Raw genomic sequence first — 18419 nt, 5'->3', positions numbered from 1 at the left:
TTGTCAGAGTTGAAAACCAACATGAAATGTAAAGTTGACCCACAAAATCATTTATGAACGATTTGGCAAATTTAATGTGTCTCTGACTGCTTTTCTTTTTTTTTTTAACATTAAATTCGGAGGCAAAACTGTCGACTGAAACTTCCTCCACACGCTTCACAAGAAATACCTCTGTGATGCGTTCATGGTTCCCTCAGATTGTCACAAAGACGACGTGCACGTGCAGAAAAATAAACACTTGACAAGGAAAATATGAAAATCTGCTGCCAATGCCAGAGAAGTTGGTCTTTATTTAATGGAATTAAGACATATTGGAGGTCTTCAGGACAAATAACTGCACATGATAACTCGACTTGTCCGTTCAAGCTGCACATTAAATGAAAGTTCTTTCTTCCTTGACAAGGCGACATTGTGCTGTATCTAAGAAAAAAATATTTAACAAGGGATGCTGGACTTTGTGGGGGGGTGAAACTCCTGAGCAATAATATATCTCACAATACATTGAAAATAAACTGTTTACGTCACTCATCTTTAAAAATATACATTTTTGGTCAACATTGTGCAGCCAAGCTACCCACTCACAAGCTACCGTGTGGTTGTCAGTACAAAAGAAGAAGAAGAAGAAAGAAAGACATCCTGAAAACACAGAGTATATTGCAAACACACGACACAGTCTCTTCCGTCTGTCCTCCGCACAGTTTGCTACAGTTTAAGGCAGAATTTCGTTCCATCGTGGATGAGAACCGTTAGCTCGTCACATGTTCGCCACAAAGCCTCCAAGGAAGCACACCAGCCTGCTCATCGTTCACATTCAGACACGACAACGCCTGACATAACTTATGAAATAACAGAGAAATTAAAAAAAAATAATAAAATGATGGCGGCTATGGCACAGATATCCTTGGGATGACCGTTTCTCTCTGCTGCGTTCAGGGACTCTGGGAATTAATAAATAAGTGTTGGTGTCTCCGGTCAGTCTGCGCTGTGTGAATGTACGCTGGACGAGGCTGAGAGATGTTGCTCAGTTGTCAGCCGCTGGGATGGAGGAGGAGGAGTTTGAGGTTTCTGCTGCAGAGTCTGGGGAGGCGACCTCTCCGCTGGCGTCCACCGAGAGCTCCTGCAGGGAGTCCGTGGCCTCCTGGACGCCTTCGCTCTCCTCTGAAAAACACAAACAAGCCACAACAAATTCACTTTTGAAGTTTGCCTGGTCGCCAAAAGTGGATCTAGAGCAGGGGTGTTGAACATAAAGCTCGAGGCTCCAATCCGGCAAAACCACCAGGCAAATTTTGAGTACTGCAAATGAACCCATTGACTTTTTAAACACCGTTTTGTTTTTTTTAAGAGGAGCAGACCTAACACAACACTGAGACTCAAGCATTGGCCTCATAGCCATGCTGTCAGGGTGAGTTTTTAAAACGTTTTAAAGAAACATTAAATTGCCTATCGAGTTTAAATTTAAATGTTATTGTGGCACTATTATTACCAGTCCGGCCCACTTAAGATGAAACTGGGCTGTGTGCGGCCCCTGAAGTAATACCAGTTTGGCACAAGTTTCCCGTTGGATGTCCTTCATGATGCAACCCGAGCAAATGTGCTTCGAAACTGCAAACGTCAGGTTATAAACCTGCTTTTTAAAATTCTCATATAGCACAGAAAAGTAAACAGGAATCCATATATAGATTAAAATCTTCTCTGCTAGTCACGGAGTCTCTTTAAAATAAACATACAAAGCTTTATTTGTGTGGCATATTTTCAGGAACAATGTGACAAGGAGAAAGAAGGGACACGAGGAGGCGTTGTTGTTGTTCCTATAATTGAACAACCGTTTCAAAAGCAGCGAGATGAAAATGTGTGCAGTGACTCACAATAGATTAAAAACTATTTCAAAGTCTTTTAATATGTTCATGGGAAAGGTTTTCTCCTGCAACAAGCGGTTGTGCTTCACAGGTTAAGTATCACGTGCCGAAGTTGTGTTACAGACGTGCATAAAAAAAACTAGATTCTCCAATCCAGCTGTGTCGGCCAATTTAATCTGAAGTGTTTTCATGACTTGATTTTAACTGGATCGGCATTAGTTATTATCCCATGTAACCACAGCTCATGAAATAAAACCATTTAAACCATCAAGTAAAATTACACAATGCCTTGCAAGTTTTTAATCTAATTTAAATCAAAGCAAAAATACTGCTTTCTGTTTTTATTACATCTCATTTCATATGTTTATTTTTTCTTAATTAAAAACTGACCTTAACGGTCAATAAAGTGGTCCCTAAATAAAACATATGGATATTATTATTAAAAATACATATAAAAAAAAAAAGTCACTACATTTTAAATTCTGGCATTGATTTAGTTTTTTCCCGTGTGTCCCTTAGTAAAATTACAACATTATAAAATTAACCCTTTTAAAAAACAAAACAAAAACTTGAAGTTTCTTCTCGGTTTCGGTTAAACATAAAAGAAACTTAAATGTTCATGTAGATTTGACTTTTGGTCAGTGTCAGTCATTTCCTCCACGTCATTGAGTTGAGACTTTTTAAAATTTGAAATGGTTTAAAGCTGTATGCCTTCAAAAAAAAAAAAAAAAAAACTAAAAAACGTTGTACCTTTGCTCTCCTGCATCCTCAGTTTGGTCGCTTCCGCTTCCTGCTTCTCTCTCTGCTCCTGCAGCGTCTTACAAACTTTCTTGTGAGTGAACCAGTGCATTTTCTGGCAGGCCTGGTCGCAGTAGATCACCTGGTTAGAAACAACAACAACAAAAAATACAATGGAGGAATCGTGGGACGTTCATTTAAATGATCAACACTGACAAATGGAGAAGGGATCCATCGTTTCATGTTAAACAGGAAACCACCACAGCTTGGAAACTCACCATTTTACAGATGGAGCACCTTTTCTCGGCTCCCTTTTCTCCACAGGAGGTGCAGAACTCGGCGTCCATGAAGCCCACCTGTCCCGTGATGGCCTGAGTCAGCACCGACAAAGCTGTGGGGTCATTTCCCTGAGAGGAAGTTAGTGAAACAACGTGAAGTGTTACGACTTTTCTCAGCAGCCTTCTTCTTTCCCCTTTTAAATTCCAGTTTAAAAAATGATCTTGTGTTTTACACCGACTTGTGCGATGACGTAGAGACGTGAAGAATACAGGATTTGGGATGTTATGCCACATTACTGTAGGATTCCCGTCATAATAATGACTTGTGGATGTACACCGTGCCTCACATGTTTCAGACTTTTCTGCCAAGATGCTGAAATTAGATTTACAGACTCACAATGTCCACAGGAGCGATGCTTCGCACCAGCTGCTGCAGCAGTGTGGCGTCGCAGTAGGGGAACTTGCGGATGCACTCCCGGATGAATTTCTCCTGATAGACGGGGAAACCGTCGCTGTCTCGACCCTTCAGCAAACTAAGAAAAAAAATACACATTTAAAGACCAGATAATAGCTGAATGAAGCAGAGAGTAGAACACATTCTCATCCAGTGCGAGAACTACGCTGGTCAAGGAAGAAAGCTGCTGGAGAAACTGTTTCTAACTTGTGCAGATTGCTCAACTTAGATAATTGGATGAAAATGAAAAAAAAAAAAACTGTGTGACTACCTACATTGTATTGGATTGTACCAGAAAATATTAAAGACTGACAAAAGGAATACAAACAAAGTGTAATGGGCAGCAATACGCCATTGCAGCGTCTCGACTGCCTAACCCAAGAAGAAGAATGATGAGTAGAGGGAATTAAAAAAGAAAAAGACTCCACTCAGGTTGTCTTGAATATTTCAAACACTGTGCCATGTTCACCTCTTTATGAGGCCGTCCAGCTTGTCCTCGCGGTCCTTGAGGAATGAGGAACATTTTCCCAGCAAGCAGCTGATGTAGTGCATCTTCATGGCAAGCACCTCGTTCATATCCTGCTGCTTGATGCACTTCTCACAGATGAGCTCCATCACCCGCCGGCATTTTTCCAGAGCCTCCGCCTCGGCCAGTAAGGGGTTGTCCTTCACCAGCATGACCATCTGGAACACGACATGAAATGCTCATCATATCATTCACTAACTTTTTCAAAACGAGTCGATGGAAGAAAACAACAGTTCCGTTGATGTCTGTGTCGTGTCCGGCCCCTGATCAAACCTGAAGAGAAGGGGTGAGGAGAGGACAGGAGACGTTTGACTGATGAGTCTACAGGTTAACTGAGCTTTACGAATCATCCTCCAGGAAGCCCACATTTCTTGATCCCGTGATGCTTTACCTTGACAGGGTTCAGGTTTGTGCTCATGATGACTTTGTGCAGGGGTCCAGCCAGTTTGGGAGGCAGCTTAGGTTCCTTCTCTAAACCCTGGGGTTTAGTATAATAATCCAGTCGGGCTCGGGAGAAGAAGTTGTTGATCACCGTGACACAGTCGTGTTGCCCTGAAGGAGAGAGGAAAGAAAAGACGGGGTGCCTTAGCTTTAGAAAATACTGTGTCACACTTTCCCCTTTCTTGCTGTACTAGAACACCACCCACTTCTATGTCCTCGTTCACTAGATCCATGAATCATTCCTGGATAATATTTCTAAACACTTGAACTGTGAATAACAAAAAGCACAAAGTGGCTCTGGTTGGGATTAAGTATAACTTTGGCTATGAAATGAACAGAAAATAATGACAAACCGTCTCATTGTAACCTAAAACCAACACTAATGTGCTGCCAGAGTGAGAACATGCTACGTGCAAACGTACCAACAAAGGCAGCCATCTGTGCTGCAGTCCTTCCAACGGAGTTAACCAAGTCTGTTTCGGCCCCGGCATCCAACATCATCCACGTGATATCAGTCTTCCCTGCAGGCGCAGACACAGACTAAGTAACAAAACCCCTTCTGTTAGATCCTGAGCTACACTAGTGTGCCCAGAGTGCTTCATGGTTTACAGTAGCAGCACACCTGACAGGCCGGCGAACATCAGCGCAGTGTAGCCGTGCTCATGCTCATTACAGTTCACGTCGGCGCCGTGCTGCAGCAGCAGCTTGCACATGTCTGCTTTTCCTTTGTACGCGGCATGCATGAGAGGAGTCATCCCATACTGTGGATGACAGAAAAACGCGGCACGGTTCAATGCAACAATGAGCAAAGACGTCCACTACAAACACCTGATTTGGACAGGTGGACACGAAAGAGTGACAGGAAGAAGAAAAGAAGTTGAAGGACCTCTTTCACACCACTTCAGAGTGGAGATTTACGGCTCATGTCCGGTACATATGCCACTAACTGAAAGGAAGATACAAGTCATCTGTTTGTTTTTTTCTTTTTAAAGAGGTCTTGTATATTATATTTGTGTTTAAACATTGTTTGAGTACCAACATCAATTTGTGTTCAACTGCAATCCAGTTTTCCTTCAATCCATTTTTAATAATCACCGTTTTAAATATTTCATTTCTATTATTTAGCGTCACAACTCCTGTTTTAGATCAACACTGTGTCAGCACGCATTCTGAATTGTACCAAACTGTATAAAAAGTGCTATACAAATGAATTATGGCTGAACATGACTGTAAAAGACTCTTAGATAGGCCACTTTGTGTTCGAGAAACATTATTTTGACAAATATGTTAAACGCCTGGTGTCATCGTGATAGTACATAAATTAAATCAGCTGCACCAGCTTACAAAATGTTTCCACATCTAAGATTTACACGGAAAAGTGGAGCAGCACTTCTGAATGAATACTTAACGCTATGTGATAATAACATGGATAAATGTTACCTGAGGAAAAAAACAACTAACATACCAGTTATGATTTGTTCATTTGACAGTTTTCGGTGTGGGACTGTACAGTGAGAGCACTTCTTAGAAAATTTTGAAAGCGAAAATTAAAATGTTTCGTTTGCCACTAAATAGCAAAAACATGAGCTTTCCTCGCTGTTATTAAACATTGATTACAAAAGGCGACTTACTATTTATCTCCAACTTATATTTACATATGTAAAAATTAGAATGCCTTTATTTCTCATTATACAATGGAATTGGAGAGCTGCTCATATCAAAGTGCAAATTTGACAAACATTTTTTTAACATATAGGACACATTAAATGAGCAGGCCAAACACTTAAATAAAGACTCTCAAACTAGTCGGTTTGGATTTACCTCATCCAAACAGTTGACCCTCACATCCTTGCATCCCAGCAGCCTGGAGGCCTCCTGCACGTTTCCTGAGAGCACAAGATATATATATATTTTTTTTTTTTACTGCAGATCAGTTGCAACATGAAACTCTATCAGCAGTTCGTTATGCACTCGCCTCTGCACAATGACAGTTTTCATATGAAATGCGTGTCACGCTTCACATTGACAAATCTGCTCTCCTGCGAGCTGAGCTGCATAAAGAGGCGATGTTAAATAAAGCGAGATAACAGTAAAGTAAGCACATTTCCCGACCCACCAATGTTACCCGTTAACAGCAGACATTCTGTCAGATGCTGTTATTCAAGAAAAAGAAGAATGATTTAACTGACAATACTCGGAAACACACGAATCGTAACACATGTTAGCGGCATGCTAACAACTGTATGCGTTTCTCAGGGATTATTAGCATTAGCCGAAGAGGCTTACCTGCAGTAATAACCTGGAACAACTCCTTCTCGCTTGACGACAAGTCTCCCTTCTTAGGTGCAGACATGCTGATGACTACGAGTTGCCAATGAACGTATGAAGACGCGAGAAAAAGTCCCAGTTGCTGGTTAAAGCTGTTCTTTCCGTGATACTGTCAGACTCTCGGTGCTCGGGCATGAAGGCTAGCTCAGGTCTCGCTGTCACATGGAATGTACCATTGGGAACAGTTTTTAGGGGTGTCGCACGTCACACAAGAAAAGCAAACAATCTTAATGACCGAGCGCTCTCGGACATTTCCCCAAAATAACAAATCTAAAAGAAACGGAAAAATACGGAAATCCAACCAACTCCAAAATACAACTGTTTTCTGTCAAACAGCCAAACAGTAACCGATTATGGTCCCCGTTGATCTCTTACAGTGATCTGCTACGTGAGATCATTCAGAAAAAGACCACGTGAGAGAAATCATTAATGCCATTGTACCTATTGGGATATAATAGCAATAATCATAATAATAATAAATTATTTTTATTAGAATTATTTTGATATTTTATCAAAAGAATTCCAGAGCTGAATCAAAATTATATGTAAGGTGAAAAAACGTATTTAATGTTTCAAAATTGAAGATCAAACCCTGAACATTCAGTTTCAAAATGTTTTTTTTCAATCACATTTTTTTTCTCCAAATGAACAAACCTTGTGACCTGGATCTAGCTCCATAATTGTGATCTTGGGGTCAACCTCGTGAATTAAATCTCCCTTGGAGTATTTTGAGAATTGATCTTTCTGTGATCTCTCACGTGGCATTCAAAATACTCGCATGGCTTCTCTCTACGGTGGCCTGGAAAACACTACAAACTTCAGAAAACACTTCCAAATTCAAAAAACACTTTCCAATACAGAAAACACTTCCCAATAGAGAAAACACTTCCCAATTCAAAAAAATCTTCCCAATTCAAAAAAAATCTTCCTAATAGGGAAAACACTTCCCAATTCACCACAACACAACAGAAAGGTGTGGTACCTGCTGACAGCAGGATCAACATTGATTGGATTGCTGCATGAGTTTGAGTCTAACTGCCTGTATAATTATTGATTTGTCAATAAAATAATGAGGGAAGTAGCTCATGACAGGCAAGAGAAGACAGTATGTGAAGTTTAATGCACAATGTCTGCGTTCTGACCATTTATTGTTTTGAGTCGCAAGGCATTGAACTTTTTAAGCCTCCAAAGAGAAACTCACCACTTTGAGAACCTTTCATCTCGTGACGACAACTATGTACATGAGTAAATGTTTTTATTGGCACTGTGATTTTCCGCTGGCTGTTGTCTCATTGGCAATCTGGTCAGCGCTCTTGCTTTACAGACAGAAGATCAGAGGTTCAAACCCAGTTGGTGGTATTAGTGGAATTTATTTGTGTGTACATGGGTTCTCTGCTTTCCTCCCACAGTCCAAAAAAATGCTGAATTGCCTGTCTGTGTAAGACTGATGACTAGGGATGGGAATTGGTAAGCTTTTTTTGATTCTATTTAAACGATTCAATTCTTCATCAGTTCTCTTATCGATTTTTTTTATTATTATTATTTTTAAAAAGGAGAATGAACAGGTCGATTACTAGGGGTGGGAATTAATAAGATTTTATCAATTCTTCTAATGATTCCTCAGGAACAAATTAATCTTTTCCAAACATGAAACTTGAATTATAATTTTTCCCTTAAAAAAGAACAGTCAGATGTGTTCATTGGATGCCCCCTGGAATTTACACTTTTTCAAATTTTGTGCTGTTGACAAGTTAACCCTCTCTGGGAGGTCGGAGCCTGGAGAGGAAAGTGGAAGTGACATACGAGGAGGAACTCGTTCTCTCGGTCTGCAGTGAATGCTGAGTTTTCATATTGTGTTGGTGCTTTTTTTTTGAGGGCATTTTCAACACAGAATGATCTAATACATAGACACACAGTAGTTATCCTCTAGATTGTGTACGTCTACACAGTAGAGGCTCACTCATACAGAAAGTTCTACTAGCATATGTCTACGCTGTCGGCTCGTTGGAGCAGACATTTACCTCACGGGACAGATTGACGGAGTCAATTTATTAAAAGTCCCTCATTAGTCCTCGGACAGGACATTTCTTCGCCAAATGGACCGTCTTCAGCAGCCACGCGGCGTAGCGCTCTGTGGAGGGGATGGAGCTGAGGGTGTAGCTCAGGGAGCCATGGTGCAGGTTGTTTTGACTATCAGAGTAACCCGGAGTACCGGAGGAGAACCAGCACACGGAGAGAGAGAGAGAACATGAAAACTCCACACAGAAAGGCTCCTGCCGGGATTTGCACCGAGACCTTTTTTATTTATTTTTTTAACTGGGACCTTCTGGCTGTGAAGCGGGAGGCTGTGGACTCTGTGGTTTCAGGACGTGGTGAGACCAACATGTATTACCATATCGTATTATTTTGTCGTTTATCACCGATGGAATTGATCATTTGGAACCGGTTCTCAGTCAGAACCGGTTTTCGATTCCCATCCCTAGTTTCCTGTTTAAAGAGCTGCTCTTCTCTACGGTCATGGTGCTGTAGGAGGTCTGGAGGGACAAAAAAGTACAAGCAAATAGGTTAGTTCCATTACTTCTACAGTTCCAGACACACACACACACACACACACACACACACACACACACACACACACACACACACACACACACACACACACACACACACACACACACACACACACACACACACACACACACACACACACACACACACGATTTGATTGATTTATTTATTTCTAACGAATGAACAATTTAAAATTAGATGAAAAAATTGGAAAAGAAAGAAAAGGAAAAAAATAGTTAAAAAATAAATAAAAAAGCCCATTTCGATATAATATAAGTTAAATAATAATATAACTTACAGGGGGATGCCTTTTGCAGTTTTCATTTTACATGGAGTTTTGAAGGATAAATTATAAATATAAGTTAAGGGTTTTACAATGACACCAATGACTGCCTTAATTAGAGCCATGTCAATGTCATTCCAGTCTGTAGACCTTTTATTCTTACATTTGTTAACAATGTCAATAATATCCATTTCATCAACTGCTTTCCAAAAACATTGAGTTTGGGTTGCTGTCTAACAAATCCACAATATTCCTCTCTCCGTCTTCTGTTTGTGGATTATCGATTTCTTCTGACAGTTTTGGTCCCACACTTACAAAAAAACTGTTAAACCCATTAACCACATCATCTGTGTTGCTTGCAATGGTGTCATTGTCTTTAAAATACTGAGGGTAATTTATATTCATTGATACATTCCTGATAATATTATTTAACACATTCCATATGCCCTTGATGCTATTTTTATTATCGGTTAATATTTTATTATAATACTCTTTCTTGCATTTCCTCATAATACTTGTCAATTTATTTTTGTATCTTTTGTATTTACTTTCTGCTTCTATGGTTCAGATTTTTTACGAATTCTTTATACAAGATATTCTTCTTTTTGCATGCATTCTATGTATTTTTGTTTCTTGTATTGTTTCAAATGACAGTGCTCACCATATAATGATTTAAATATCATCAGGAATGTTTCATATGCTTTGTTGGTGTCAGTCTCTTTAAGCACTTGTTTCCAATTTTGTATTTGTAATGCATTTCTAAATTTGTCAATGGCTTCATCTGTTCTGACTCTCCTGTATCTAATCTGATCAACATCCTTATACTTAACATAATTACAAACAGACGTTACAAAAACCGGCAAGTGGTCACTAATGTCATTTAATAGTAGCCCACTCTAAATGCTGTTGTCCATACAGTTTGTGAATATGTCTATTCGAGTTGCACTATGAGACGTTATTCTGCTTGGTTTACTGATAAGTGGGGAAAAAAAACCTCATACTAAAAAATACATCGATAAATTCGTCAGACAATTTGTGCTTGTTGGGATTTAAGAGATCTAAATTAAAATCCCCACAAATGAACACAACTTTGTGATCTTTCTTGGCAAACAATCTTTCCATGCTGTTTTTAAATGTTTCGATACTGGAGCCAGGTGTTCTGTATACACAGCTCACAATTAGATTTATCCTTTTTTTCCAGTGTATGATGTTAAATCCTGCTTCTGTCCGCCGTGGATTAACAAAACACAGCCATGACGACGAGTCACTATGTCCATTCAGACTTTTCCATACCTGTTCTGTCTAACTTCATTTCAGGTTTTCAGCTGATTTCCAGAAGCCTCGTACTGGACGAGTTTCCTCAAACGCGGCGAAGATTTCTGCAGTAGTTAGTCTGTCGTTGAATAATTCTCTCAAAGCCTGAACTGCACTAAATTGAGCTGCAGGGGATGAAATAGTTCCACTTATAGACATATCCATATATGGCTATGGTTCCACTGTGAGACACAACTCACCCATCAAGGTGCCTCCAAAGGCGCTTCTTCTCACGGCCTTATGGAGAATCAAAGACAACTTTCAGCTTCACACTGACACCTGCTGGACAGAGGCGGAACTGCAGGTAAAATAGAATAGAGGTACGTCTAAAAAAAAAAAATTGGAATATCGTGAAAAAGTTCAATATTTTTTGTCCGTCATTTCATAAAGTCAAACTCATATATCATATAGAATCACTACACATAGAATGAAACATTTCAAGCTTTTATTTCTTTTAATTTTGATGATTTTGGCTTACAGATAATGGAAACCTCAAATTCACACCACATAATTCCAATCAAAAAAGGGTATATTAAGCACAAAATGCCAGGCCTCTGAAAAATGTGTTCATTTCCATGCACTCAAAACTTGGTGCGTTTAATCTGCACGTGTGCTCGTATAAGATTTTTAATGTCACATTTTTCAACGCACACAAAAAGCATTAGAAATGAAATGAGCTCCTCTAACATTAATGATACGAACAGGGAACCGTTTGTCAGCCTCTGTGTGGTGCAACACAAATGGAAACTAAATGTCGACTGAAAATATTTTCATGTTTCACAAGTGTTGGGCCTCACGTCTGTGAATTTTCATGTGGCGCAACATGTTACCGTGTACATTGAAACTTTTCCCACATATTTCACAGGAATACGGCTTCTCACCTGTGTGAGTTCTCATGTGAACCAACAAATGACTGTGTACAATGAAACCTTTACCACACGTTTGACAAGAATATGGCTTCTCACCTGTGTGAGTTCTCATGTGAACCAACAAATGACTGTGTACAATGAAACTTTTCCCACATGTTTCACAAGAATACGGTTTCTCACCTGTGTGAGTTCTCAAGTGGCGCAAGAAATTACCATGGTCAATGAATCTTTTACCACAAACTTCACAAGAATACGGTTTCTCACCTGTGTGAGTCCTTATGTGGGCCAACAATGCATCCTGTCGGCTGTAACTTTTACCACAGAATTTACAAGAATACGGCTTCTCGCCTGTATGAGTTCTCATGTGGATTAACAAACCAGCCTGTCGACTGAAACTTTTACCACAGAGTTCACAAGTTTTTTTCTTCCTATCAGTGAGAGTTCCTAAGTTCTGATATAATTTAGGTTTTTTACGGACATGTTCACCTCGTGTTTCCTCACAAAGAAGATTTTCACATTCGGCCTGATTCTCTGACACAGGAAATATACTAGTTTCTTTCAGCTCTGCATTTATAGTTGATTCTGAGTCAATGGATTTTTTCAGATGGTGGACTTCAGAGTCACGAGAGAGGAACTGCTCAGTGTCCGGTACTTCTTCTCGTTCACTCAGGGAACTTTGCTCCTCAACAGAAGGAACCTTAAAGGAATCACTTTCAAACTTCAGTGTGAGTCGCTCTCCCTCCTGGCTGATACCAAGTTCCTGGTGCTCCTTAAACTTTGGAGGTTCTGGTTCCTCATGTTCCTCCTTAAACTGTGGAGGTTCTAGCTCCTCATGTTCCTCTTTGACATGTGGAGGTTCTAGTTCTTCTGGTTCCTCTTTGATCTGTGGAGATTCTGGCTCCTCCTGCTCTAGATAGTTGTTTGTTTCCTGTTCAAAGAGCTGCTCCTCTCTACAGTCATGGTCCTGTGGGAGCTCTGGAGGGACAAAAAGGTACAAGATAAAGGTTAGTTACATCACTTCTATATTCCAGCTTAAAAAAAAAAAAAGAATGCGAGTCAAGCAGTGAATTTGAAAACTTTTGCTGCTGAACAAGTAGGTAGATTGTCTACGTTATTGGATGATCTTTTTATGGGCGGTACATTCACTTACACAGTATTGCAAAAAATAATTGCCTGCCTGGTTTCACACACATTTGAATTTGAGTGACATTCCATTCTCAAACCTTAGGATTAATGATGTCAGTCCACCCTTTGCAGCTATAACAGCTACATGTCTTCCAGGAAGGCTTTCCATGGGGTTTAGGAGATCCTGTCTGTTCTCCTGTGTGCAGCTGGAGAACCACATGGTGCGTCAAAATGCTCTCTTTAACAATAACGGTGTGGCCCATTACAAACCCAGACACTGTAATGGAAATGAACGGCACCTGTGTTCTGCTGCCGTGTGACTGATGTAGGGGTGCTTCGAAACACGTTAAAAATAGTCATTGAAATAGAAATGGCCCAATGTTTTGTTTTGTGCAATTAACATCCATATTATTATTTTTGACCTTGTTTAGATCTATTGTCTGGTAGTTAGAGGCGCATTGCCGACCTCAACTGCAACTGTATATGCACACAAAAAAAAATCAAAGTCTGAGCGAAATCCAAATTTCCCTCCAGAGACACAAATCCTGCTTCTGTCTGCGGTGGATAAAGAAAACACCGCGATGTGTTCATTCACACTTCTCCTTACCTGTTTTGTGTAACTTGATTCGAGGTTTCCAGCTGATTTCGAGAAGCCTGCGTTGATGATCAATCTTCTCCTCGTACTGGACGATAGTTTGTTCAAACACGGTGAAGATTTCTGCGGCAGCAGCAGTTAGTCGGTCGTTGATAAACTCTCTTAAAGCCTGAACTGAACTCATCGTCTCTGCAGGAGATGAGATAGTTCCTCTGTGAGACACAAAACACAGGAGCGTCCAACACAGTCCAAACCCAACCAGCCTCCAAAGCTTCTTCTTCTGTCACTTTGAGGATCACTAACCCCGTTCAGCTTCTTACTGACACCCACTGGACGGAGGCGGAACTGCAGGTAGAATAGCTTTATTGCCAAAATAGGTCTCGTATAATGAAACGGTGCTGCTTCCTTTGTGCCGCAATATAAAACAATGGATGAATTGTGTATGTAACATAAATGTTGTTTCAATAACTATTTTGGGAATCAAAATCACTATCAAAGTTAGAAACTGATACAGAAGGTAAAGTTGACCCACAAAATCTTCCATTAAAGATTTAGCAAATTAAACTGGCTCTGGCTTGTTTTGTAATTATTTTGACCAGTATGGATAAAAGTATCTCAATGGTGATTTTGGACAATTTACTGATTTGAGGAATGAATGAAATTGAGTGCTTTATGAATTAAATGATATCCTGGTGTGCATTTAGTGGAACTATCTCCTGTTTCAGTATCACTACTAATAGAGGTGTTTGGATGAACACCAAGACATCTTTAATCGATGGTTTCAAAATCGAACGGACGACATGTTTTGATGAATGTAATCAAATTAAAGACATGCTCCAGACATAAGACAGTATTCCATAAGTATTCAGACATTGTATTTCAGCAGGCATGTGTTGCATGCAAGCAAAATTAATTTTTCTTATGAAACAAAGTAAAATTACGACTCATTTAAAATAAATTAAAAACAATCACCCAACATTTTTATTTTGAGTTCCAATTTCACATCTGCTCATACAAGATTTTTAACATGGCATTTAAATTTTTTTTTTTTTAAAAAAGCAGTATTGTCAGAAATAAAAATGAAATTAGCTTCTCTAACATTATTCCACTGTTGCACTAAACATAACAAAAAACTGTTGTTGCTGCTGTATACAAAAAACAGTGGCTACAGTGCCGATACTTGCAGATCTCCCAGAGAGTCTTTCATGATTCCATCTCTTTGTGAGCTTTCACATGGCGGCGAAATGAAACGCGTAGATTGAAACTATCCCCACGTGTCTCACAAGAATGAGGGCTGATCCCTGTGAGTTTTCATGTGGCGCACCAAATTGCTGTGTATGCTGAAGGTTTTCGCGCACAGTTCACAAACATACGGTCTCTCACCCGTGTGAGTTCTCATGTGCTCCAACAGATGACTTTGTACAGTGAAACCTCTCCCACACGTTTCACAAGGAAACGGCCTCTCACCTGTGTGAGTTCGCATGTGGACCAGCACAGTATTTCGCACACGGAAACATTTCCCACATATTTGACAAGAAAACGGCCTCTCACCTGTGTGAGTTCGCATGTGGGCAACCAAATGACTGCTCACGCTGAAACTTTTCCTACAGATGTCACAAGAATGAGGCCTCTCACCTGTGTGAATTTTCTTGTGGAGCAACAACTGACAACGCACACGGAAACTTTTCCCACATGTGTCGCAAGAAAACGGTCTCTCACCCGTGTGACTTCTCATGTGGGACACCAAAGCGCCCCTTCGGCTGTAATTTTTACCACAGACTTCACAACAGTATGGCTTCTCACCTGTGTGAGTTCTCATGTGGACCAACAAAGTGTCCGATCGGCTGTAAGTTCTACCGCAAACTTCACAAGTTACGCTTTTCTTACCAGCGAGAGTTTTTGATTTCTGACGTGACTTTTTTGTTTTGTTTTGTTTAGTTTCTGGTTTTTTAGGGGCATTCTTACTCCGCGTCTCCACGCGACGAGGTTTTTCATACTCGGCCGGCTTCTCACGTTGGTGCACTCTCATGTGGGCCATCAGAAAAGCTTTGCGGCTGTATCTTTTGTCACAGAATTCACAACTCAGTTTCTTCTCATCATCGAGAATTCCTAACTTCCGATATAATTTACGTTTTTCACTGACAGTTTGACCACGCGTTTCTTCACAAGGAAGCTTTTCACATTCGGACTGATTCTCACCTTTGTGAGTTTTCATGTGGGCCAGAAAAAAACCCTTTCGGCTGTAACGTTTGCCACAGATTTTGCAACTCATCTTCGTCTTATCCATGAGAGCTCCTAAATTATGAAACAATTTTGGTTTTTTACGGACATTTTCACTTCGTGTTTCCTCACAAAGAAGCTTTTCACATCTGGCCTGATTCTCCGACACAGGAACGTCGTCCACACGGTCACTATGAAATAAGCTGGTTTCTTTCAGCTCTGCATTTAGAGTTGATTCACTCAGGGAACTTTGCTCCTCAATAGAAGGAACCAGTCGCTCTCCCTCCTGGCTGGTACTAGGCTCCTTGTGCTCTTCAGTCTGTCGAAATTCTGGTTCCTCTTTTAATTGTAGAAGTTCTGGTTGCTCTCTGATCTTCGGGAGTTGTGGTTCCTCTCTGGTCTGTGGAGGTTCTGGTTCTTCTGGTTCCTCTCTGGTCTGTGGAGGTTCTGGTTCTTCTGGTTCCTCTCTGGTCTGTGGAGGCTCTGGTTCTTCTGGTTCATCTCTAATCTGTGGGGGCTGTGGTTCTTCTGCTTCCTCTCTGGTCTGTGGAGGTTCAGGATCCTCCTGCTCTAGACTGGAGTTTGATTCTTGTTCAAAACGCTGCTCCTCTCTACAGTCATGGTGCTGTAGGAGCTCTGGAGGGACACAAAAGTACAAGATAAAAGGTTAGTTACATTACCTCTACAGTTACAGCTGAAAAAAAACCCTCAAGCAGTGAAATTGTCTCATTCAAATTTCAAAAGTAATGTACAGTCATTTTCATTTTTGCTAGAAGTGCACGTTTAGCTGCCAGATAAAGGATCACTTTTGACAGGTGGTAAATGGCAACCGTTTACGATGCTGCCTGAGATGGAGTGATAATGAGATGTCCTGCTTTTTAAATGAAAAATGGAAATTTTTCTTCAAAATAAACTATTTCACCAACTTTATTATGCAGTCCAGGTGGGACAGATAGTAGTAATTAATAGTTCTACCAGTTGTTTAAACTTTTTAGTTTGCAATCATGAGTGTATCAAGTTTTCCCCCCTAAAAAACCCCAACAAAATCCACGTGAGCAAGCATCGGCGACGGTGGAAACAAAACAGCCCCTTTAAACATTAAGAAACCTGCAGAACCAGAGTCAGTGGTGGAGACTTTCTGCTATTTGGGTTAGAAAGTTTAAGTTCTTGGTCATCGCTTTTAAACAATGGAACACAGTTTAGCAGCTCAAGTTTCCACATGAGTAGGGACGTCTTGTGCCCTTTTTTTCAGATCATTAGCTGATTGATTGCAATTACAGTGAGGATATAAACAATTGTTTTGTTTGGTCAATTGTTCTATTTAATTTTTTGTTCTCAGAAAATATACATTTAAAATAATCTATATGAAGAAGAGATTTTGAAAATGTATTTATATTTTAATACCTACATAATTTAATTGACAATGACAAAAGGATATATGTGTCCCATTTGTTTGTGTTCTGTAAAATTTGAAAACTTTACGATTTTAGTGTTAGAATTAAGATTTATTTATTAAATTAAATCTATTAGGAGTTGACCAACAAATTTCATTGTCTGTTTTGCTTGGATTTTCTCAAGATTGGAAAACTTGGAAGCTTTTGCCTGGACAGAGTTAGGATTTTAATATAAAAATACACATTTTATCCATCTGAAATAGTTGTAGTGTTACATGTCATGTTCGATGAACCTTCCGATTTATTCAAATCTCACTTATGAGCAACAGGGAAGATTTAAAATGGAAAAAAAATAGTGATTTGTTTATATATTTTGACACATACAGATAGACTGATATGAAAACTACTATCGTGATAGGACTTTTCCCCCATATTGCCCAGCCCTAATGTAATTTTAATGTTCATTATGCACATGAGTAGAAAAATATTTGTCAACAGGAGGTGTCACGCCTCATGTTTTGAGTGCATATTCAGAATGTAAATAGAAACAGTGAAATGATTATAAAGAGTAAGTTAACTACTTAAATTCACAAACTTTATGCTGCAAATAAAAAAATAAATACATGTAACCTCATAACATTTGGTATTATTCCATGAAATCACATGAATTAAGCTTAATTCAGAGAATAGTAACCATGGCTATTTTTGTCGGAATGAAAATAAACAATAGAATGTTATGAATAATATAAGTTATAGCACTTTCTATGTATATTAAATACATTTTGTGGCGAAAACACCCGCCCCCCCCTCCCTTTTTTTTTTACCAAGCTCTTAAATGGGGTAACCCGGAAGTGACGACCCCGCGACGTCATTGAAGCGTTTAATAACGGATATCCATGTTGTTTAAACCAAGTGTAAATGTATTTTCTAGTAGTTAAGGGTAATTCTAGACGCTCTTCTCGCATTTTCGAACTCATCTGCAACTGTGTATTGACTCTAATAATTCCTGTACATGCGCAAAAAAGTCCAAGTCTGCGCTAAACTCACGTTTCCCTCCAGAGACCAGGCTTGTGTCTGCGGTGGATAAACAAAACACGACCAGAACGACAAAGATCATCCACGCGTCAGATTCGTGTCTTCATTCAGGCGTCTACTTACCAATTCTGTGCAACTTGATTTGAGGGTTCAAAGTGACGTCCAACAGTCTACATTGACGATCGATCTTTTCCTCGTACTGGACGATAGTTCGTTCAACCACGGTGAAGATTTCCGCTGCAGCAGCAGTTAGTCTCTCGTTGACAAACTCTCTCAAAGCCTGAATTGAAGTCATTATTGCTGCGAGAGACGAAACGTTTCCTCTTCGACAAACGACGAACCGGGGAGTCCAACAGGCGCCAAATTCTCTCACTGCTATGGAGGATCACAGCGTT

General features: G+C 39.9%; 3 protein-coding genes across 3 annotated transcripts; all 3 read right to left on the bottom strand.

Annotated features, from left to right (window-relative positions):
• Positions 1 to 252: 252 nt before the first annotated feature.
• On the bottom strand, positions 253 to 7004 carry ankmy2a (ankyrin repeat and MYND domain containing 2a). The gene is made up of 10 exons (XM_080471675.1): positions 6580 to 7004; positions 6115 to 6179; positions 4916 to 5054; positions 4716 to 4814; positions 4244 to 4404; positions 3796 to 4010; positions 3270 to 3405; positions 2873 to 3001; positions 2607 to 2736; positions 253 to 1158 (listed from the first exon to the last, which is right to left on the bottom strand). Exons 1-10 carry the CDS (start codon positions 6644 to 6646, stop codon positions 1022 to 1024), a joined length of 1278 nt encoding a protein of 425 aa, XP_080327801.1. The 5' UTR covers positions 6647 to 7004; the 3' UTR covers positions 253 to 1021.
• A 4211-nt stretch (positions 7005 to 11215) lies between these two features.
• LOC308115030 (uncharacterized protein) lies at positions 11216 to 13651 on the bottom strand. The gene is made up of 2 exons (XM_080472360.1): positions 13388 to 13651; positions 11216 to 12630 (listed from the first exon to the last, which is right to left on the bottom strand). Exons 1-2 carry the CDS (start codon positions 13557 to 13559, stop codon positions 11564 to 11566), a joined length of 1239 nt encoding a protein of 412 aa, XP_080328486.1. The 5' UTR covers positions 13560 to 13651; the 3' UTR covers positions 11216 to 11563.
• Positions 13652 to 14333: 682 nt separating this feature from the next.
• Positions 14334 to 18389, bottom strand: LOC308114023 (uncharacterized protein). The gene is made up of 2 exons (XM_080470644.1): positions 18148 to 18389; positions 14334 to 16231 (listed from the first exon to the last, which is right to left on the bottom strand). Exons 1-2 carry the CDS (start codon positions 18317 to 18319, stop codon positions 14655 to 14657), a joined length of 1749 nt encoding a protein of 582 aa, XP_080326770.1. The 5' UTR covers positions 18320 to 18389; the 3' UTR covers positions 14334 to 14654.
• Positions 18390 to 18419: the final 30 nt, after the last annotated feature.

Source organism: Lipophrys pholis, assembly GCF_963383615.2.
Source record: "Lipophrys pholis genome assembly, chromosome: 9".
NCBI lineage: Eukaryota > Metazoa > Chordata > Actinopteri > Blenniiformes > Blenniidae > Lipophrys > Lipophrys pholis.
This window is presented reverse-complemented; position numbering and strand designations above follow the sequence as displayed.